The 16,151-nt window shown below is 34.3% G+C and overlaps 1 protein-coding gene across 1 annotated transcript in view; it reads right to left on the bottom strand.

Moving 5' to 3' along the window:
- CLIC5 (chloride intracellular channel 5) overlaps positions 1–10,342 on the bottom strand; it is a 148,359-nt gene extending 138,017 nt beyond the window's left edge. The window contains exon 1 of the mRNA XM_053709599.1: positions 9,983–10,342. Coding sequence (XP_053565574.1) covers positions 9,983–10,045 — 63 coding nt within the window. The 5' untranslated portion in view covers positions 10,046–10,342. The remainder of the gene's footprint in view (positions 1–9,982) is intronic.
- Between the last annotated feature and the right edge of the window lie 5,809 nt (positions 10,343–16,151).

The raw sequence follows: 16,151 nt of genomic DNA on the forward strand, positions 1-16,151 counted from the left end.
ATGTATGAATGTATGTGTGTGTATGTATGAGTGGGTGTGTGTATGTATGAGTGTATGTGTATGAGTGGGTGTGTTTGTGTATGTATGAGTGGGTGTGTGTATATATGAGTGTATGTATGAGTGTGTGTGTGGGTGTGTGTATGTATGAGTGTGTGTGTGTATGTATGTATGAGTGTATGTGGGTGTGTGTATGTATGAGTGTGTGTATGTATGAGTGGGTGTGTGTATGTATGAGTGTATTCATCACCTGGGTGGTGCTTGCTGATTGGTGTCTAAATGTAGCCACCAATCAACAAGTGATACCCAAGGTGCTGGGCCAAAAATGGGCCAGCTCCTAAGCTTATATTCCTGCTTTTTCAAATAAAGATACCAAGAGAACGAAGAAAAATTGATAATAGGATGAAATTAGAAAGTTTCTGAAAATTGCATGTTCTATCTGAATCATGAAAGAAAAAGTGTGGGTTTAATATTTCTTTAAGGGGCTCAGACCTTGTTAGCCGCACAAAGAAACTCAAGTCTAAACCTACCCCTGCAGTGCCTACTCCAGCAACCCTAAGGAAGCTGTTAACTCACTACTCACTGCAACAACTTTAAAACCCAGGTAAGTCACACCTCTATACCTGCAACAATGTTGCAACTTACACACTGCACACATCCAACTACATTTCCATCCCCACCTTTAGTAAGCTCCAAGCCCTTTAAGGGCTTTATACTAGCTTGAAAAACACTTCTGCAGCATATGATTGTTTATATGCATGATATAAGATGTTTTTTTCTCCTCTTTTTAAAAACAAAAAAACTTTTGCAAACCAGTAATTCCATCCTTGTTGTGTGGCCTATATGTGCTATGGATTATTTGGAAACCTAAACATATGAGGTATTCCTAAAATCTATTTTGATGTTTTTTTCTTTAGATTTGTGCAGATTGTGCAGACTTTGAAATTAAACTGGAATGCTTTTTAAAATTGTATGTTCGATCTGAATCATGAAAGCTTAATTTGACTGTCCCTTTAACAAGAGAGTGAGTAATTATGGTGAAACCAATACGGAGCAAAAATGTCAAAATTGCCTATGTCAACTGGGAAAAACCTCTGTATGAAACAGTGCCCCTTTAATTGCAAAACCCCCCACAAATGTGTTAAATGAAAGTAAACAAGATTACTTATTTGTTTTCTTGCAAAAGGAGCACTTAGAAATTCTCAGTGTAGCTAGATAAGGAAGCAACTTAAGTTCTACGTCACATGATTTTTGCAGCAAAAGTCTTTTACTGATAATGTGCAATAAACTAACTTCAGCTGTTATAGGGATCTTCTAGCAGCACCTCAAAAGAAAAGCTGCTCCTTTGTCTTCCTGTAGAGACCACAACTCCCTTGTGGGGTAATGACAAGAAGTAATAGACCCTTCACAAATGAAGTTCATAAAAAGTAAAATCTGTTTAAAATAATGAATTATACATATTGCAATTATTTTTATTAAAGGGACACTGAACCCAATTTTTTTCTTTCATGATTCAGATAGAGCGTGCAATTTTAAGCAACATTCTAATTTACTTCTATTATCAATTTTTCTTAGTTCTCTTGCTATCTTTATTTGAAAAAGAAGGCATTTAAGCTAAGGAGCCAGCAAAATGTTTGGCTCAGTACCATGGACAGCACTTGTTTATTGGTGCTGTCCAATCAGCAAGGACAACCCAGGTTGTTCACCAAAATGGGCCGGCATCTAAACTTACATTCTTGCTTTTTAAATAAACATACCAAGAGAATGAAGAAAATTTGATAATAGGAGTAAATTAGAAAGTTGCTTAAAATTGTATGCTCTATCTGAATCACAAAAGAAAAATTTTGGGGTTCAGTGTCCCTTTAAGTATAACCCACTGCTCAGTGCCTTTTTATAACAACAATGAAACAGGCAGTTTTATATCCCTTTAAGGGGTTAATATAATATTTTTTTATACCCACACAACATAGCTCTTCAGTCTCCATTAAAGGAACACTTATCATATAAAACATTTTTACTGCATATAAATTACGGCCCTGAAGTTGCACTTCTGCTCCTTGAGCGCCGCCACCCATCTCTCAAAACCCTACCCCTTTAAAAAAAAAAACAAAAAAAAACTTGATGTTATCTGGAAGTAACAGGCAGTTAAAAGCTGTACCACTTTAGTACTACACAGCAGCAGCATGAACAGAGGCACAGGAGAACTCTTCGATATTTTCAAGTTATAAGCTAAAAAAATAAAATGTTTTATATATTTACAAGTGTAGCGCTAAAAATAGCTTAATATTAGCTCTCCACTGAGTAATACCAGCGCACGCTAAGGTGCGCTGGTACTACAAATTAAACTCAATGTGAACGCTAGCTCACGTTTGCATTTCTAGGAAGCATTGCGCTCACAAGAGAATGCTTCCATAGGCAGCGAAGGAGGTAAATAGCGCAGCAATGGCAGCAAATATAAATATCTATGTATATGGTTATATACAAAACACACCTCAGTGAGACTTCCAATGGACATTGTAAACAATCACTCACATGAAGGAAGGCAGCTGCTGTTCTCCCAGCTGCAGGCATACGCCAAGCGCTCACAACAGAGCTAGGTGGTGAAACGATATAGGACAAAAAGTGTCCAAAACGAGTGAACAAGAAAATGGCAACCATTCAAGGACTGCACTAGTTGAAAAGTAAAAACTTCAACAAATGATTAGTAAAGCGTAAAAAAATGTACAAATCCATGGACATACAAAGAGGAGTGTGGAATAATAGAACTCGATCTATGTCTACTGACACGTTTCACGCCGTTGTGGCACTTTCTCAAAGACAGTGTCTTTGAGAAAGTGCCACAACGGCGTGAAACGGGCCAGATGATGCAGATCGAGTTCCATTATCCCACACTCCTCTGTGTATGTCCATGCATGCACTTTTAAATAACTTCACAATTTGCTTCTATTATCTAATTTGCTTCATTCTCTTTATATCCTTTCTTGAAAGCATTTTTAAATAGCTGCTGATTGGTGGCTGCATATAGATGCCTGGTGTGATTGGCTCATCCATGTGCATTGCTATTTCATGAACAAAAGATATAGAAAAAAATAAGCAAATTAGATAATATAAGTCAATTGGAATGTTGTTTAAAATTGTATTCTCTATCTGAATCATGAAAGAACATTTTTGGGTTTCATGTTCCTTTAAGCCAGCATTCTACTCATTTAACAATCTTAGCATCTACTCCAAGGCAATACATTTTGTGAAACAGTTTTACTGCTTGTGGTAATTTTGCTACTGTGGGCTAATATGTACTTGTCAGCAACTATTTTTATTTTGCTAATAGCCATGAACAAGCAACTATATATAAGTCCTATTTAAGTAATGGATGCTTGTTCTATTATTATTATTATTATTATTTATTTGTAGAGCGCCAACAGAATCCGCAGCTCTGTTTATATTTAATGTTCACAGAGATGCAGGTCTTAATATTCCAATTTCACACTTATTTTTGTAAATTAAACTGTCCTCAGAAATCTTGCTCAAGATGCTAAAATACATCTGGCCTATTTGAGTAAAAAGAAAGTTCCCCTTCTCACTGCACTTTAGGGGATAACCCTGACGCATATAAAGGGTACAGTAATGCTGTGGGAGAGATTTCTGATGCCGCCCAGCTAGTTTCATGTTCCTGGTTCTCCAGCCGTGTTTACACTAAGCGGTTTCTGTCATACTGAGCTGTGTGCACTGACAGATATGAATTGTCACTGTATTTCCCTATCTCCTTGGACACAGGCTGTATTCCCCATAGAGGTGAGATGGGTGTAACCAGTTAAAACCTGGCAATCAGATTACAATGTTAGAGGATGGTTTGGTGCCATTGTTTTCTCATTATTGTCCGTAGAAAAGAAAAATATTTTGCAGATTGCTACAGAAATGATTCATGCTTATTTATGCAGGGGGAGTTGCCAGTCTTGTGGTTACTGTACTTGGCAAATGCACCTTTGTGTCATAAAAACAAAAGGAACATGGTCTGTATCATGCATGTCCAACCTAAGTCTCAAGGGCCACGATTTGCTTTTTTGTGCCCCTCTATCTTTAAAAGCTGAATCCACAAGTGTCTGAACCACAATCACACTTTTTAGTTCTTTGATATTATAAAAGCAGTAAATGTTGTGAAGAGATAAAGATGTAGAAAGGCTGGAAAAATATCACTATATTTTACTAGTCAGGGTAAGATGATAAGTCAGAAGAGAAAATGTTACTAGACCACCCAGTGCTGATATGTGAAAAAGACAGTTTTTACTGCATTGTATCCACTGCAATTTATTACTAGTTCAGAGCTAGAGCAATAATAGAAATTTCCAGCCCTGCATATAGGCAACTTGTTCCCCTACTGGTATTCTACAGTCTATTCAATTATATTTTACTATGAAAAAAACAGGGAATAGAACAATTGATTGGAACACTCTTCTTTAAACTGGACAACCTATTGTGTTATTTTTCTTTGTTATAAAATATTAGATTATTGCTGGGGTATTGGATTTTGAATAATGAGTTCAGGCTAGGAAAAGACATGAACTATTTATGGACAAAAGACTAAAAGCCACCTTAAAGGACAATCCAGTGCTATGCTGGTGTTTAGCAGCCCTAGAATAGCTGCCTAAGCAAGTTTGCAATATACTTGCTACTAAAAAAAATCTGCTTAGTCGTATTTATTGATTTGTAACTCGAGCAAGTACCAGTCTTGGAGTGTTCTACACTTCTGATTGTTTGGGCTTGATTGACAGACAAGTGCGCTCATGGTGCATATGCACCAATCAGTATGGTAGAATAATCCAAGATCAGTACTTTGTGCGTGTTTTTGTGCCAGGCTCTGATTTAAGAAATAAAAAGCTAAGCAGCCTTTTTCTTCACAGCAAGTATATTGCAAATTTAATTACCAAACTTATCTTGTACTAAGAGTCCCCATAATAGTTTCTGTCATATCCCTTTAAAGGGGCAGTAAAGTCAAAATTAAATGTTCATGATTCAGACAGAGCATGCAATTTTAAATAACTTTCCAATTTACTTCTGTTCTCAAATTTGCTTCATTCTCTTGGTATCTTTTATTGAAGAGTAAATCTAGGTAGGCTCATAAGAGCTCAGGAGTGCGCACATGTCTTTAGTACTCTATGGCAGCATGTTTTGCAAAATTGTATAACAAAGCTACAATGTTGCAAAACACTGCTGCCATAGAGTACTAAAGACACGTGCACACTCCCGATCTCTTATCAGCCTACCTAGTTTTACTCTTCAATAAAAGAGAACGAAGCAAATTTAATAACAGAAGTAAATTGGAAATTTGTTTATAATTGCATGCTCTATCCGAATCATGAAGGTTTAATTTTGACTTTGCTGTCCCTTTAAGGAAGCAGACACTGTGATTATAACTTGCATTAAAGGAATAAGATTTCTGTTCCTGTAATCCTCACCTCTACACCCGATGCAAAGACTCACTTCTCTTTCAGGATTTACTACCTGTTAACTCCCAACTTTAAGGCAGCTGATATCATTACTTATGAAAGTGACATGCATAAAAATCCCCTCAAATTCAGAATGTTTTTATTTTCATTTTCACTACCTTTAAAGGGAAACAAAACACAATTTTTTTTCTTTCATGATTCAGATACAGCATGCAATTTTTAGCAACTTTCTAATTTACTCCTATTTTAATTTTTTCTTCGTTCTCTTGCTATATTTATTTGAAAAAGCAGACATGTAAGCATAGGAGCTGGCCTATTTTGGTAGCCACCAATAAGCAAGCACTACCCAGGTGCTTAACCAAAAATGGTCCGGCTCCTATGCTTACATCTCTGCTTTTTCAAAATAAGATACCAAGAGAACGAAGAAAAAATTAAAATAGGAGTAAATGAGAAAGTTACTTAAATTTACATGCTGTATCTGAATCATGAAAGAAAAAAATTGTGTTTTGTGTCCCTTTAAGAACCTTTGAGCAAGTTTACAAACCAGCTGTGAAGACTGAATACAAATACTCTGTATTTTATATATAGCTGAATATTATGGCCTAGGTTTCCTTACTATGGGCAAGATTACAAGTGGAGCAGAATTATTAACGTGCATTAACGTGCTACGTGTTAAGTTACGTTCAGTTTGTGCAATTAATAACGCTTAGTTTGGGGTTACAAGTTCTTGGTTAAAATGATTAACCAAAGCATTTTAAGGCAGCCAATACATATAGTGCACCATATACTGTCAATGGATAGCGAAAATCAGTAGTACTAAGTTCAATGCACTAATATTAACAGCTGCTGGATACGTTTTGCGCCATTCTTGTTTAACACTTTTGAAAAACTGAATTTAACTTACTACTGTACATTCACTTTACACCTTAAAGTTATGGGAAACTAAGCGTGATTAAATAGATATATGAAATACTGGCTGCATAAAAAAGTATATTCTTACCTTTATTTCAGTGTAACGTCATTCCTAAAAGGGTAAAAAAGCTCTATACTTTATCCTTCTTGCCCTCACCACAGCCGGCCCACTTTTAACAAAGGTTTTCTTCCATCAGTGATGTATTCACCACTCATCCAATGTTTGTGTGAGCCATACGACAAGAATCTGCAGCCAGAATTTCATGTGTCTATATTAATCCCACTTTTTTTTACCTTCAATTTAAAATGCTATAGAAATACAAGAAAAACTCCACTATCAGAATGAAATGTTTTAGAATTATTATAGTGCGAGTGTAGCCCCTAATAGTCATCTTTTAAAGTGCAATGTAGTGCTTGCCAGCGGTATTGAAAGGACAGACTACTCCCGAGTTTGTATTGTTTAAAAAGATAGATAATCCCTTTATATCCCATTCCCCAGTTTTGCATAACCAACACGGTTATATTAATACTGCCTTGCATCTAAGCCTCTGCAGACTGCCCCCTTATTTCAGTTCTTTTGACAGACTTGCATTTTAGCCATTCAGTGCCCTCTCATAAGTAACTCCACGGGCATGACCATAATGTTATCTATATGGCGCACATGAACTAACACCCTCTAGATGTAAAAAAAACTGTCAAATGTATTCAGATAAGAGGTGGCCTTCAAGGGCTTCGAAATTAGCATATGAGCCTACCTAGGTTTAGCTTTCAACTAAGAATACAAAGAGAACAAAGCAAATTTGATGATAAAAGTAAATTGGAAAGTTGTTTAAAATGACATGCTCTATCTGAATCATGTTTTATTTTGACTAGACTGTGCCTTTCACACTCCATACTACTTAAATTTTAGTAATTTTGTCCCATGTTGGGTATCATAGTGATAAAAAATTAATGGAGTCATCTTGTGAACTGAGAATTAACCCTCTAGGCGCTCTGAAGGCCTACAGCACACCTTTGCCTTTTTGGCAGATGTGTTAAAGTGGTCTAAAGAGGCATATAAGAACATCTATTTCTGCCAATTATAGCTGAAACTAATCTAACCTTATTATCCAAAAAGACCAAAATAACATTTATGAATAGTCATTTAGCTTATTATAAAAATGCTTTAGAAGATTCATTCTATCAATGCTGATATGTGACACTGCCAGGTAAGTGCTAAGGTTGATAGTAGTCCAACATGTCAGCCAAATATTATGCAAAATCTGTACAACAATTTTTTTTTTATGGGAAGCGAAAATTTAAAGGCTGCCAGTGCATAAAATCATTACATATACGGAAATCAAAAGGTAAATTACTGCAGTATATTACTAGAAATCAGTGTTGCAAAAAGGAATAATTTTATATATATATATATATATATATATATATATATATATATATATATATATATATATATATATATATATATATATATATATACAGTATATATTGTAACTGATAGCAAAGGAGGTAAAATCCCTACTCACTTGTGGACATATATATGATGGGGCCCAGGGATTTATTTCAAAAACGTTTGTTGTGGAAGTTATAGTTTTTGGAGGTCCCACTGCATTACCCCACATACGACTCTCCCAATTACCAATGGTTGCCCAGCATGTCTGTGAGGAACAGCTGAAAGCCCTAGGTAAATCAGAACTCCCTAACATCCTACAGTTTCAGGTATGGCCCTGATTTGGGAACTCAATCCCATTGACCCATCTTTCTCTATTATGCCATCGTTAATGTTAATCTAACCTCAAACCACCCATAAAACATCAATAATGTCTAAACTCTGACCATAGTTGTACAAACTCTGCCCAAACTACCACCAGAACACTAGTGTTTCAAGATTGCCTGAACTCTGGCCCTGCTGCCTGGTCCCAGATTATGTGCGAGGGACGGACACTGTAAAATTTTATTAGGAGTGTCTTTTCAAGATAACACCATAAATATGTATTTTAAACAATTAAAGGGAAGTAAAAAATACTGCAGTTCCTCTCCTATGCATCAGTCCATGTCCATCCCTCAAGAGCAGACTTTAACTATGTGTTTAAGCCCCACAGTGAATAGACAGCAAAGCAATACCAAAATGCTGTGTCACATTAATCATGTTTTACTATTGCACATTTATGTCCCTTTAAAAAAATAGATACATGAGCCTTATATATATTCCAGCAGTCCGTTTTTTTCTTTTTTAAAGGACCTGCTGCTTCCTCTTTCAACTGCATGCTCTCTACATGTGTGTTACACTTGTCAGCCATATTGGTTATGAAGAAAGTGCCAGTATGGACACTTTTCCTTTTCCTATATGGCCACCTCAAATGTGCAAACCACGTCACATGGCAGCTGCTTTTTTCTATTAGTTATTTATAATAATATGGTTCTAGCCTCAAGCCATTTTTTTTTTCTACAATACCCTCAGATTTGTTGACAGTGAGAATATTTGGGTTGGTGCTCCCCCAAGTTATTAATCCCAAATATATCTGGCATGCTTTAAAAGTAAATAAATGCTTGAAAGTAATTACTTACAGTATGCAGTAATAATCCCCCCAAATTCACTTGTACTGGTCTCCACTTTTTATGTTATTCTGTGGTGTATATCCATTAAGGCTAGTTTATCTTTCAGTCTTAGTGGACATATTAAAAAAAAATAGCAAATATATTCCAATGAATAACATTAAAATGAAAAGGTACTAGGACTAGGGAGACAGTTTCAGTGTTAGTGAACCTAGATGACACCTGAATACACACACATAAATACACAAATATACAGTGTCACATACAGTATATAATAATATAAACACCCATACAACCAAACACATACACACACATACATATATATACACACAGACACACACACTCAATCACACATACAAATATACACATACATACACGTACACTATACACACAAACACATATATACACACAAACACACACATATAATATACAAACACACGCACACACATATATACACTTACATACAAACACATATATACACACAAACACACACATACAATATACATACACAACCAAACACACATACACACACATATACACACTTACATACAAACACATATATACACACAAACACACACATACAATATACATACACACCCAAACACACATACACACACATATACACACTTACATACAAACACACATATATACAAATATACCCAAACATACATATATATACGCAGACACCCAAACACATACACACACATCTATACAAACATACAGTATACAAATACATACACACATACAAACAAATATACACATACACACATGTACACTTATATACACACACATTATAAAATGCAATGCTGCATATCTAATTATAATTTGATTTTTTTTTTACTATTTGTGCACATTTTTCCATAACTACTGTCAATCTATACAAGTTTAATAAGTTTGTACATAAAATATCCTACTAAGAAATGTTTCTAGAGCATGACTGTGCATAAACACTGCCTAACCAGTCTAGTAAACAATATCATTTCATTAAACAACATATTGTATTGCTTTCATAAAGTGAGTGTTAATGTGTCAGCAGACACCACAAGGAATAGCCAAAGCATACAATTTCCTACCTTGACAAAAAGTTCAATATCAGGATCTTTTTCTTCCCCATTAACCGGAGCAGAGTCTGTCATTTTAAGGCAATAAATACTTGTTGGTAATTAGTCTGATTAATAATGTAACAGCAGTTGTTCCTGCCCCTTGCTTGCTCTGTTTGCAACTAACACATGTGTTAATATTAAACCGATCTCTCTTCAGTGAGGAATCCCTGGTGCTATAAATTAGAAAAGAAAAGCAACAGTTTGCAGGAAAAAAAAAGTCACATCCCTTTTCTGGGATTGTTTCCTTTGATGTTACAGCAAAATAAATGAGCAACAAGTTCCCCTGCTGCGTTGGTGGTTACTGTATCCTCATCTGTCAGAGAGCAGCTCACACAGATAGACCAAAATAGCCCCGCAGCAAAAGGACAGAGGCGGGGACAAGTGACTGGGGATGGGACAAGTGACTGGGGATGGGCCAGCTACACCTATTGCACTATCTGCTGTGTGTGTGTGACAGATGCCCTCCCAGCCTGCACCATAAACATAACTGTACTAGTGCATAGCAAGTCTGTTATTTGTTTGTTTTTACATATCTGCAAGGAATTGCAAAGTGTTCTTTATTTAATACACCTGTGCACAAAAACCTGCACTTTACAAGTGTTTAAAAAATAATAATAGACCTCTATACTGTCCCTTTCTCATGGGACAGTTGGGACGTCGGATGCGCAATGTATATGAATTTTAAAGGGACGTTGTAGTGTTTGTTTTGTTCAAATATCTATCTATCATCATTAAATCTATCATCTAATGTATCTATCTCTCTATTATATATCAATCAATCTATATATTATATATATCTTTCTATATATCCATATATCTATATATATAATCTATCTCTCTATTATCTATCAATCAAGCAATCTATCTAATCCATCTATTATCTATCTATCTAATCTATCTATCTATATCTAATCTATCGATTATCTATCAATATATCTAATCTATTTATCTAAATATCATCCATTTATCTCTCTATCTATTATCTATTAATTCATCTATCTAGTCTATCTATTATCTATTTATAATCAATCTCTCTATCTATTATCTATCAATCAATCTATCTATCTAATCAATCTATTATCTATCTATTATCTATGTTTATCATCTATCTATCCATCTATCATCTATCTATCTATCTATCTATCTATCTATCTATCTATCTATCTATTATCTATCTAATCTATCTATCTATCATCTATTTATCTATCTATCATCTATCTATCTATCATCTATCTATCTATCTATATCTATCTATCTATCTATCTATCTATCTATCTATCTATCTATCTATCTATCTATCATCTATCACACATGTGTATGTATATATATATATATATATATATATATATATATATATATATATATATATATATATATATATACTCTTTTTTTAAAAAAAGCATTTTCCTATTTTCCTGCGATGAATAAACCCTGAATAAACCAATATGTTCTAGCCAGCAATAAAGCTGTTACAGGAGTTGTCTTTTTCAGCCAGTCACCATTAGTAGGAGTCGCTCATTCCCATACAGAACCCCACAACCCTGTATATTGTGATAAACATCTATCATTGTAAACATTTTGGTTCAGCACCTGGGTAGCGCTTGTTGATTGGTGCCTAAATGTAGCTGTCAATAATAGTAACTTCTTCTGTAACTATAATTAGTAGCAATAAGAGTTGGAACATTACATAACGCTAATAAATTGACTGGGATAGTGCCCATTCACCTCCAAAATCCTCTGCTGCAGTTAATACGATAGAAACAATAGTGTGTAACTAATCACATGAGCACTGGATATTAATATAACTGAATTACTTTACCTCTTTACTGCAATTTATTTAATATTCAGGCTTGGAATAGTTTAAATTGCATTAATATTGCTATAATCCTCTTCTATTTAGCTGAATGATGCTTAATAAGCCATTGTGGTGTTATTGATTTCTTCCCATTTTTTTAAATGTATATTATAAATATTAAGTTTTGTTTTAGTCTCTTCTCCTCAGTCCTGTTCCTTTAGCCTATTTATAAGAGGAGTAAGTGCTTAATAAAGGTGTCTTTAGATTCAGTAAATTCAGTGAATTATTCTCTTATTTTGCATATTGATACATAGCACCGCAGCCCTAGTAAACTATTGAATTACTATGTAATAATACAGCATAAAAGGGAATTATCCTCCTGTTTGTAGTGCCACTAGCTTGTATTGTGTATAAAATAAATGATAGATAGATAAAAAGATTATAGATAGAGTCTAGACAGACAGATAGATCATAGATAGATAGATAGATAGATAGATAGATAGATAGATAGATTAGATAGATAGATAGATAGATAGATAGATAGATAGATAGATAGATATAGTTAGATAGATGATAGATCGATAGATAGATAGATAGATAGATAGATAGATAGATAAATAGATGATAGCTAGATCATTGATAATAGATAGATGATATAGATGATAGATAGATTAGATCGATAGATAGATAGATAGATAGATAGATAGATAGATAGATAGATAGATAGATTATAAAGAGCTAGATAGATATAGTTAGATAGATGATAGATAGATAGATAGATAGATAGATAGATAGATAGATAGATAGATAGATAAATAGATGATAGCTAGATCATTGATAATATATAGATGATATAGATGATAGATAGATTAGATAGATATATATATATATAGATAGATAGATAGATAGATAAAACAATCTTGTTTTATTGTTTGTGTGATTATAATAAACACAGAAATTAATTTATGGTTACAAGGTGCATAGCTGATTGCTGTGTTATATAGAGTCTTTATGGTCCTTTATGTTTCTTACGCACTGTTAATTTCCAAAATAGTATGCATGTGCCAATAAACTGTTAATGATTAAATTACTTTTCAACAGGAATTCTTTTTTTATAGGATTTGAACATTAGGCAGCAGAGAATTGTGTGAATTGAACACATTTTTTTTTTACAATAAAAAACAAGGAGATTGCTAAATGAATACCCTCCCTGCAAGCATTTCATACTGCACTATAATAATGCAATATATCATTTATTTGTGAGATTTATTTTTGGAATTTCTATGATGTTACCATCTGACTACAAACTTTATGACAGGTGATATTTTTTATCTCAGGCATTTTGATGACACTTTTTATATACCAATCTTTTAAATACTCTAATATTTCTTACATTTTGCCTTAGTAAATAAATAAAGACACCAAGAGAACGAAGAAAAATTGATAATAGGAGTAAATTAGAAAGTTGCTTTAAATGGCCTGCTCTATCTAAATCATGAAAGAAAAAAATGTGTTTCATATCCCTTTAAGCTTAAAATGACTTGAAACCCCATATTTTTCTTTCTATATTCAAATTTGCTTTATTCTTATGTTATTCTTTGTTGAAGAGATAACTAAGTAGGTATTGTGCACATGCCTGAAGCACTACATAACAGGAAATAGCACTTGCTAATGTATAACATTCTTGCAAAACTGCTACCATATAGTACTACAGACACGTGCACACTCCTGAGGTAATCTTCCTGCTTTTAATAGGATCGCAAGAAAATTAAGACAATTTGATAAAAGAAGTAAATTGGAAAGTTGTTTAGAATTGCATGTTCTAGCTGAGTCATCAAAGAACATTTTTGGGTTTTATGTCCTTTTAAGATACATATTATGCTAATTATGCCAATTAAAAATCATTATTAAAGGGGCACTAATGTCAGAATTAATGTTTCATATTTCAGATAAATCATGCAATATAAAAAAACGTTCCAATATACTCCCCTTAGCAAAACATGCAGATTATTTTTATATGTACAGTACACGTTGAGGGCCCAGCTCAGACTGAGCATGTGCAAAAGTGCACATTATATACAGTACAAACATGCATTTTGGGATTGGCTGAGGGCTGTCACATGATACAGGAGAGGGAAAATTGGATTAGCTTAAAATTTAACAGTAAATATTCTACTGGTAATATCAAATTCAAGGCAAGTGATATTGCATTGTCTTTTGCCTGTATTTGTCAATTATTAAAGGGACATTATAGTAATATGAAATGATAAATAACATAATTTATGTAAGAACTTACCTGATAAAGTCATTTATTTCATGGTGGCAAGAGACCATGAGCTAGTGACGTATGGGATATACATTCCTACCAGGAGGGGGCAAAGTTTTCCAAACCTCAAATGCCTATAAATACACCTCCCACATCACTAATACCTCAGTTTAACATATAGCTAAGTTACAGCTAGATTACGAGTTTTGAGCGCTATAGGCTCCATAAATACAGCATTATTTCACCTCCCTATAGCGTTGCTATTACAAGTTTACAAAAAGCAGGCTTGTGCAGGCGATATTGTTGCGTTGAGCTCCATACCGTACCGAAATACAAGCAGTGTTTTGACGTGCTCGTGCACGATTCCCCATAGACATCAATGGGGAGAGCAGGCAAAAAAAAAGCCTAACACCTATGATTGCGGAAAGAATAGCTCCGTAACGCAGCCCGATTGATGTATATGGGGAAATAAAAAGTTATGTTTAAATCTAACACGCTAACATAAAAACCATGTCTAAACATCCCTAATCTGCCGCCTGCTACATCATGTTATTAACCCCTAATCTGCCGCCATTAACATCACCGCCACCTAAATAAAACTATAAACCCCTAATATGCCGCTCTTGATATCTTCGCCGCCTACAAACAGTTATTAACCCCTAATCTGCTGCCCCTAACATCGCCGCCACCTAAATACACTTATTAACCCCTAATCTGCCGCCCTTAACATCACCGCCACCTACATTACAGTTATTAACCCCTAATCTGCCGCCTCCAACATCGCTGCCCCCTACCTACACTTATTAACCCCTAATCTGCTGCCCCCAATGTCGCCGCCATTATACTAAAGTTATTAAAGGGCCATTATACACTCATTTTTCATTGCATAAATGTTTTATAGATTATCTATTTATAAAGCCCATAAAGTTTTTTTTTTTTTTAAAATGTATAGTTTTGCTTATTTTTAAATAACATTGCTCTGATTTTCAGACTCCTAACCAAGCCCCAAAGTTTTATTTGAATACTGTCAGCTACCTTCTCCAGCTTGCTCCTGTTTGTGTAAAGGGTCTTTTCATATGCAAAAGAAGGGGGGGGGGGAGTGTCTTATTTACCACTTGCAGTGGGCTTTCCAACTGCCTTTTCAACAGAGCTAAACTGAAAGCTTCTAAGTAAGTTTTTAAACAGTTTTATACTGGATTTTTATATCAGTATCTGTGCATCTTATTCTTTATAGTAGTGTCTATTACATGCAGTTATATAAAAATGAGTGTATACTGTCCCTTTAACCCCTAAACCTCTGGCCTCCAACATCAATAACACTAAATAAATATATTAACCCCTAAACCTAACCCTAACATAACCCTAACCCTAAGCGTAACCCTAAGCCTAACTCTAACCCTAACCATAGCACCCCCTAACTTAAATATAATTAAAATAAAGCTAAATAAACCTTACAATTATTACCTAAATAATTCCTATTTAAAACTGAATACAAACGTGCCTGTAAAATAAAATCTAAGCTAGCTACAATATAACTAATAGTTATATTGTATCTATCTTAGGTTTTATTTTTTTTTCACAGGTAAGTTTGTATTTATTTTAACTAGGTAGACTAGTTAGTAAATAGTTATTAACTATTTACTAACTACCTAGTTAAAATAAATACAAAGTTACCTGTAAAATAAAACTTAACCTGCCTTACACTAAAACTAACATTACAATAAAATAAAACAAATTAAATTATTCAAATACAATTTTCTAAATTACAATAAATAAAAAACAAAATTATCAAAAATAAAAACGAATTACTCCTAATCTAATAGCCCTATCAAAATAAAAAAGTCCCCCCAAAATAAAAAAGCCCTAGCCTACACTAAACTGCCAATGGCCCTTAAAAAAGGCCTTTTGCGGTGCATTGCCCCAAAGAAATCAGCTCTTTTACATTGCAATAAAAAATACAAACAACCCCCCAACAGTAAAATCCACCACCCACCCAACCAAACCCCCCAAATAAAAAGCTATATAAATAAACCTAAGCTAACCATTGCCCTGAAAGGGGCATTTGAATAGGCATTGCC

This window comes from Bombina bombina, chromosome 4 (genome assembly GCF_027579735.1).
Source record: "Bombina bombina isolate aBomBom1 chromosome 4, aBomBom1.pri, whole genome shotgun sequence".
Classification (NCBI taxonomy): Eukaryota; Metazoa; Chordata; class Amphibia; order Anura; family Bombinatoridae; genus Bombina; species Bombina bombina.